The sequence below is a fragment of the Centruroides sculpturatus genome, unplaced genomic scaffold, assembly GCF_000671375.1.
Source record: "Centruroides sculpturatus isolate CEXI.00-Female unplaced genomic scaffold, Cexi_2.0 scaffold527, whole genome shotgun sequence".
In the NCBI taxonomy this organism is placed as follows: domain Eukaryota; kingdom Metazoa; phylum Arthropoda; class Arachnida; order Scorpiones; family Buthidae; genus Centruroides; species Centruroides sculpturatus.
The window spans coordinates 524,974-533,837 of NW_019384763.1; the positions used below are offsets into that span (position 1 = coordinate 524,974).

The following is an 8,864-nucleotide window of genomic DNA, read 5'->3' on the forward strand; positions in this document are numbered from 1 at the left end:
CATTAAAGAATTCACGTAATTTAACAAATAATTAAAAAATATTACATGAATTTGAAATACTATATACTTTAGTAACCATAAACCAGCAAAATAACTCACAAAAATTCAGCAAATGTTTTCTTCCATCTTAAATGGGCATCTTCAGCTATGTTATTCTGTCTTGGAACTGCTCAAAATGGAACATGCATGTTCAAAAATTGGCCACTTGTTGATTGTGGAGTCATAATCTTGATGTTCTCATGGATATGTCATGGTGAAATGGTGGTGTTGTAGGAATATTCTCCATGCCAGTGGAAAAATGTTGGCATCATTAAAGTTAATGGCCATACATCTTAAAGCAGTCCTCTGTGTCTCCATGAGCTCCAGGTGTTGGAGTTGTGCCCTATTTTGTACATGGTGAAACAATCTCATTTGGTCAAAGTGGACCACAACATCATGGTCATATGTGTATGCCACTAGGGCTACAGTGGTGTAGCCCTTATTTATATCAGACTGGTATTCTTTCATATGGGTGGTTATATGTTGGCTAGTGATCCCCACATATTCAAGTGATCTATTGCATCTATTGTCCCTATAGAATAGATGTCTGATAAATGTTGCTGATGGGAAGGTCTTTGGAATTCCTCATGAGAGAGTATATGGCCAGTTTAAAGTTGTTGTGTCTAGTGATTTCGTTGTATATAGGAACTAATAGTTATAAAGGTGACACCTTGTATGCTTCTGTGTCAGTGGGATTATGCTGTGCTCTTGAGAGTTGTGATGTGCAATGAGCTTCCTAATGACCTTGGAACATCCATGTTGAAAGGCTTGTGCAGTGATGGATTGATATTCCATTTGTGTGTGATGGATGAATGGGCATATGTCCTGCAGATCAGAGTTGAAGGCAGACACCTTGTATTAAAAATGGTTATGAGAAGTTGGAATGAAGGAGGTATGGTATGGGACTTCCTGTAGATTCTGGTTGTGTTGTGTTCCTCAACTATCTGTATGTCAATGTCAAGGAAGTGGACACTTCTGTCATTGCTCTGTTCAGATTTTAGGCAAAGCCCATAGGGTTTGGTGTTGAAAGCATCCAATATTTCTTGTCAATGTACTGTACCATATGTAAAGAGCCATTTGGCTGTCAACTTTGGGTAGGATGGAGGCCTCTGGGTGTTGGATTACAAGTTTGCATAATGTACCCAAAAGGGAACTTCCCATCATCACCCTTATGTTACAGGTAAGTCAAATTGTCAAAAGAAAGAAGTGTGGAGATATCAGATAGTTATAAGATGTTGGTGTAGTGGTTGGATGCATCAGCATTGTTACTCATTAAGAAATCATGTAAGAAACAAAAGCATGGTTTGATAGTGAGTAGAGGGTATGATGACTGAAAATCATAAATAGTGAAAAAACCAGGACTACTGAGTTTGATGTCTTGGAGACATATGATCAATTGTTGTGTATTGGTGACAGTGAGAGGGTAATCCAGGATGTACTCCAAGATGAATTTGTTGATTACTTTTTTTAATGCAGATCATGGGAGAAGAGACCTTATCAAAAATAGGATGTAACTGAATGTGTGTCTTCAAGAGACATCAGACTGATTATATTTCTAAGTATACCAGATTGATATAAATAAGGGCCACACTTTTACAGCCTTGGTGACATACATGTGTGATCCTGATGTTGTGGTCCAGTTTGACCAAATGACTTTTCTATCATCACAAAATAGAGCACAGTTCTGATATCTGGAGCTAGTAGAGATACATGGAGCTGCTTTAAGACATATAGCCAATAACTTTAATAATGCTGACACTTTTCCATTAGCATGGAGAATGTGCCTACAACACCACTGCTCCATAACTTATCCACAGCATCCACAAGAACATCAAGATTACAATTCCACCAATCAACGAGCGGTCACATTTTTGAATATACATGTTCCATCTCAAGCAGTTCTAAGATTGAACAACAAAGCCTGAAGATGCCCATTTAAGATGGAAGAAAACATCTGCTGAATTTTTGTGAGTTATTTTGTGACCAGAGGTTCGGTACCTCCTTGGTACCTCGTCAGGACTGACACCATTGTGTCTTCAGGATAGACACAGAAACTGCAACTTTAGAGTTTGCGTGAGCAGTTACATGTGCAGCTGATTGGATTCGGGATGGAGGAGGGTTGAGAGATGGCTCGGAAGTGATTCATTTGAATACGAGGTTAACAGCAAAAACAACTAATTTAATATAATGGAAAAGAATACATGACTGACTGATCGAGAGAGTTTACATGACATCATGTGTTGTTATAAATACCTGGTTCACTGGGTATTCCAAATAGTGGGGGAGGCACTGGGGAGGCCGGGAAGTGTCTTTGAGAATGTCTTTAGGGCCTTGAATGGCGATTAAAGTCTATTGGAAGTTAAAATCCATTGGTTCTTTTCATCCTTTATGAAGACAATCTTCAGGTTCTACTGGTAGACCACAAATCGAACAAAAACAGAATGTAAATAATACTTGCTGTGCATGTGCAGGATTGCAGGAATAAATTATAAAATAAAAATGATTACAAAAGAAAACAACACAGGTTAAATGCATATAAATAACAAAAAGTTGGCATAAAATATGCTTCAAAATAATTGGCATGCTGATATATAATGATAAAATATGAACATAATATATGTATACTAAGCATAAACTGTTTACAAAATATTACATAGTTGCTTTATTGCCCTCTAGGCATGCAACATAGGAGCCATATTCCTGCTGTTGATAGCTATTCCTTTAGAAATAGCCCTATATATCTCAAGAATCTCCCATTACATTATATGAATGTAATTTTAATAAATGAGCTGTTTATTTTGAAAGTGGGGCAAGTCCATTTTTGAAAAAAATGGAGATAATGGTAGTTATAGATAAAACTTGTTATGATCTTTTTATGCGTAAACAATTTATAGTAAAAAAAAATTCAGATTCTAGTATTTGGGAGATGGAAGTTTTAGCTCTTAACAGTATTGAAAATATGTTTATTTTGAAAGTGGTGCAAGTCCATCTTAGATTGAAATTATTTTTGGCCGCATATATTACGGCAAAATTTAGCTCCGGTTGCTGTATGGTTAAGCAATGTGGGCGTTTGACATCATGTCTGAAATCTAGGGTGTTTCTATCTATCTATCTTTGATATTGAAAGTCGGTGGTTGTACAATATTTCATAAATAACAAAAAGTATATCTTAATTTTGTGTTTCAATAATAATAGGTTTACTTCCAACACCGAGAAATATAAGCGGAATATGTATGTATTGAATCAACAATTTTCATAATGATGAAGTTTGTATGTACGTTTGGGATGAAACTATAGCATCCTGAGGAGCACAAGAAGTAGCATCTTGCTGTTTGAAGCACTTAAATACTGTGTTAACCCAAAAACACATTATAGCTTATAGTGACATGTGCACTGGCCAAAATAGAAACATATAGTTGGCCTTAATGTGGATGAAAATTGTTCAGTCTGGTGACAATGAAATAAATATCATTGATCACAAATTTTTATTTTTAGGACATTCATTTTTACTGAACGATCGTGATTTTGGAGTGGTAGAAATGGCAATCCGGAAAGCCAGTTCCTTGTATATTCCCCAGGATTACTATAAACTAATATGAAATTGTCAAAAACATAATAAATTTTTAGTACATGAAATGAAATGCAAAAATTTTTTTTCAACCCAACCTCTGGGGAAAGCAGTTTTAAAAAGAAACAAAAATACCGATGGAGAAACCGTGAATTGGTTAAATATATGCTGAATCAGATTTACAAGGGATGCACCATACAAAATGTTCTACAAAACTTCGATAGAACGAGATGCTGAATTTAAAATTATCGATTTGTCACCACAACGAGGAAGACCAAGTAATTTCGGAAATATAAAGTTATCTTTTCTGTATGAAAAAAGGAGATCTATTACATCTGAAAAATACAAGGACATGATGGATTTATTACCATATATACCTCCCGTTCATCATGAATATTTTAAAATGTTAAATCCTGAATAAAATTCATTTAGTTATACCTACGTATAAACTGAAAATGTATAATTTGATTGAAATTCTTAATAAAACTGAATTTTTTTTGTTATGTTATATTTTCTACTAGAATATTCTTTGTTTTGTTTCACTTTTTATCAAATGAATAAATATTTATAAAAATTTGAATAGTATTTTGTTTTTATTATTAAAAAAAGGCTGATGCAACTGAAAAAATTCCCAATTAAATGAACGATTACAATAATTCATTAATTTTGAAAGTGAGGCAAGTCCATTTAGTTATAATGAAACTCTTACTTTTTTTAGTCAGCACTGTAAACACTATTGGATTATAAACTTACATTATCTGGTACCACAAAATATTAAAAATATATCTATTAATACTTACCAATATTTTTAAATTTATTGAAATGCAAACCTTTAAATATCTCGCAATAACAAAAATTGGACTTGTCCCATTTTCAAAATAAACGGTTCAAGTAACTTAATAGATTACTTCTTTATACATAAAATATAATTAAAAACTAAATTTTGATTGTACTTTCAATAGCACTTGATAGACAGAATATTTTGATCCTTTTAAGTGGTCAGTATTTTCTAATCCTGTAGATGACTAGTTATTGATATTTTTCTCTTTATATATTATTTTCAGTATGTGAGGTTGCCAATTTGCAACATTAATTTGCATTCAGGATGACAATAGGGGTGAGGAATTATATATGGGTGTGAACACACTGAGACAAATCTCTTTCACTAAATAAAAGCTATTTATTTGGAGAAAGAAATTTTAGCTGTTACAGCAGTAATAATCCTAAGCATTGGCAAAAAAGTCTTAAAGAGAAGTCACTACATAGTTTTACTTCTGGATCCAGGTGTCAATCATTCTGTGGGTGGAAACTTTAACACCTAACAAGGAGATGTAGCATTTAATTATCACAACTTGGGTAAGAAAGATGGGAAAACTGATTTTGACTTCCAGCATAATGACTGATGATACTTGATCACGTGAGATTCTTAGATGGACAAGTGATGGAGCAGAAGTGGAATTCTGTTGATAATTGGGATGGATTATTACAAGATTTTTTTGAAATGGACTGGATCTTAGCAAAACAACATATAAACAAAGGTCTTGGAGGAAAGATATTCAAGAAATGAATCTTGGTGAATGAACCTTACTGATGGCACTTCATCATGTTTTTGGAAAGCAAAGAATCTCATGTCCTTGAGACATAGGCTTTTATTAATCCAGTCTTTTTAATCAGTTGTCCTGATTGGTTTCAGACCTGTCTTCACTCTCAAAGTGGTTGCTTATCTGTTGCTAAGTTCTGCTAGGTGCAATATGATCTCTGCTTAGGTCAATGGAGAGATCAACATCAACATTTAGTCTGATCCCAACCAGAGAGGGTGAATCCAATTGTGAGACTTACATTCTTACATTATTTGTATGTTCTTATCTTATTTTATGTTCTTAATATTTTTCTGTATGAAAAATATTTCTACTTTCCTTCTTCCTTTCATTCTAAAATATTTTAACACAAATTTCAAATTTTAGTGAGAGGTCACAAATATAATTTTTTTGTAGGATGTAGATCTTGTTCCATCAGATGTGGTTGCTGGCTTGATTCTTCTTCATGAGAAACAAATGGCAGAAAGGATATCAAGAGCATCGACTTCACAGCATTCAGAAACATTTTCTGCTCAGTCACCTGATTCTCTCACAAGTACAGGTAAATATTATATTTAACAAAGAAAAGTTGATTTTAAATACAGTTACTCAATAGTGTTTCTAAGATACGGTACTTTAATTAAAATTAATAGTAAAAAAATGAAATAAGTTGTTAAAAAATTTGGCATTGTTATCATTATCTATTTCATTGATGGAAAAAAGTGGATGTAATAATTCCATATTGTTCCAGCTTTTTAAATTCAGTAATATTACATTCAGTCAATAATATTTTTTTATCTTGTTTAGTTGATCATTATGACTACAATAGCTATAATTGCAAGCAATAAAATTAATAATCAACATTCAGCAGAATCCTGATTATCCAAGTTAATGTAGATTGATGTAGATAACCAAAAACTTGGATAAAACAGATAGCCATGGTCATTTTGAATAAAAATTACAAATGTAAAAGATTTATATGTTGTTTAGTAATTTTAATCATATATAAGAATAACATTTTTTCATTAACATCAAGTTTTTGTAAATTATAAGAAGAGTAGCATATTCACTTTTAGTTTCACTTTGGTTAATTGGGCTCAAATAGTCTGGGTTCAACTGTATTTTTAAATAAATGTAGATAATTTTATAATTTGAATTGTACAAGATGAACAAATTTTAATTAATTTTAATAAGTGATAATTACTATTAATGATTGTCAGAATATAGGAAAAATTCATTAAAGGTGAATCAGTATTTTAATTTCAAATGTTTTTAACCTGTTTCAATTCAAAGTAACATGCTGATTAATGAATGGGTTATCATCAGGCATCAAATATAGAACATTCAATTGTCCAATTTTTTCCAGAGTTAGTGGATTTACTTATTAAGATTATCAATAACATTATTTTAATGCATTTTTGTATTACATACAAGGAGCATTCAAAAAGTTCCCAGAAAAAGTAAATAAAAAGATATCAAATTGAATTTAGCAATTTATTTTTCAACATATATTTGATTAAGTTAAAACATTTTTCATATGATGTCAGCATCCTTCTAAGCCTTTCTAGTTGAAATCAGTATGCTTTGATTCTAGTCAGTTGCACTACAAAACATTTCACTTGATCTCTTGACTGCCAGCAAACACCTTTAATGTCTATTTTTAAATTTGAGAATTAAAAAAGTCTGATGGGCTAGATCCAGATAATAGGGAGGGTGCAATAAAATCTTGCATTGGTATACACTCAATACTGTCCTGGTAGATCTTCCAGAATGAGCTGGTATGTTAGTGATGGAACAAGATGTGCTGATGAATTTTTTCAGGACTTTTTCTTTTAGAGTTGCATGCAGTTTTCTTAAAACTGTTTCATAATAGCTTGCAGTTATTGTTCTTCAGTCTTCAGGAAAATCTATGAGCAACATGCCATCAGAATCCCAGAAAATTGTGGCTGTTATCTTCATAGCCAATCTTTTTGTTTCTGTTTTAAATTTATGGGGGCACTTGAATCACTTGGTAAACATTGCTTTTTGACTCTTATTAAAATGCATCCATAAAGAGTGATTTTCTTTGATGCATTCTCTTTATAAACATCTTTGGTAGCTGTAGGAAACCCGTTCTTAATCAGCGGATTCCACCCTGTCAGTTCGTCTCACCAATTAGCCAGTCCAATATTTCCACAAAAAAAAAACTTTATTTCACTCTCAGGGATCGCTACTTCACACTCGCTCTCCTTCTCATGTCCTGAATCTCTCCCTCTTTCTCCCTTTCCCCACGTTTTTCTCCCCTGGGTTTATGGCCTTCTGTCATCGTGTGTTGGTGGGTCGCATCCGTTCTGACGAAATCACAAGAGAGGAAGGGCGAGGAGGTCCAATATCCTGCCGCAAGACAAGTGTTAGGGAGTTAACCTGAACACTGCTCTGAACTACAATTTTCAAAAAAATAAAGGTTACAGTAAAACTTAGCTTCTCAAGAATACAATAAGTTCATACAGATGATACACAACACAATTTTCCTTTTACGCAAATTATATTCATAGTTCTCATCACCACATGTCGAAAGGACCGTCATCTTAAAGTCGTAAGTACAGGGAGCATCTCTTCCTTACACAAGTTTCAATAGAGCATCCGCATTGTTCAGTTGAGATCCAGGGCAATGCTTGATGGTGATGTTGTGTCTCTGTAGGGCCCATGCCCACCGCTGAAGTTTTGATGACTGCAGTGCACTCTTCGTCGAAAACATCAATGGGTTATGGTCGGTTTGTAGTTCGATCTTCACACTGAAAACCCACTTCTCGAACTTCTTCAGACCCCACACGACGGTGTAAGCCTCACGTTCAATTGTAGACCACGCTTGCTGTGTCGGGGTGAATTTTTGCTGGCGGTAGGATATCGGGTGGACTTTTCCTTCAGATTATTGTGACAGACAGGCGTGTGAAGATTGGGATCTGTGATGCATCGGTTTGGATGATGAAGGGCTGTCCCAGCACTGGTGTGTAAAGTGCGGGCGCTCTCATTAGGGCTGTCTTCAGACGGCAAAATGCAACATCATGAACCCCGGTCCAGGGCAAGGCATCGGGAACCTTCCTCTTTGTCAGCTCAATGAGTGGGTGGGCTGTGGTAGCATAATTGGGAATATGTTCTCTATAATAATTGCATAGACCCAAGAGGCTCTTTAGTTGCCTCTTGTTCCTAGGTACGGGCAACCATGAGATGGCTCGAACCTTGTCGGGATCTATGTGGTGCTTTCCTGAGCCGATGATGTGGCCAAGGTACTTAATCTTGGGCTTAGCGAATGAGCATTTGTTGATGTGTAGTGATATCGGACCTCCTTGCTCTTCCTCTCCTGTGGTTTTGTCGGAACGGATGCAACCCGGCCACACGCAATGACAGAAGGCCATAAAACCCGGGGGAGAAAAACGCAGGAAAAGGGAGAAGGAGGGAGAGATTCAGGACATGAGAGGGAGTGTGAAGTAGCAATCCCTGAGAGTGAAATAAAGTTTTTTTTGTGGAAATATTGGACTAGTTAATTGGTGAGACGAACTGACAGGGCGGAATCCGCTGATTAAGAATGGGCTCCCTACATAATACAATAAATCTGACTTACGGAACCTTTAACCGATGTGTGTCACTTTTTCTTTCAAAAATCAAACGTTTTCCTAACCCCTTCTGGGTTCTTCATCAGG

The 8,864-nt window shown here is 34.9% G+C and overlaps 1 protein-coding gene across 4 annotated transcripts in view; it reads left to right on the top strand.

Annotated features, from left to right (window-relative positions):
* Positions 1-5,837, top strand: part of LOC111628856 (sn1-specific diacylglycerol lipase beta-like) — a 54,555-nt gene extending 48,718 nt beyond the window's left edge. For 2 of the 4 annotated variants that reach the window (XM_023372713.1, XM_023372712.1), the window contains exon 8: positions 5,602-5,835. In XM_023372713.1, coding sequence (XP_023228481.1) covers positions 5,602-5,763 — 162 coding nt within the window. In that variant the 3' untranslated portion in view covers positions 5,764-5,835. Of the gene's footprint in view, positions 1-5,601 lie in introns of all 4 variants that reach the window. The other 2 variants (XM_023372711.1, XM_023372714.1) reach the window with 2 other exon arrangements.
* The last annotated feature ends 3,027 nt before the right edge of the window (positions 5,838-8,864 follow it).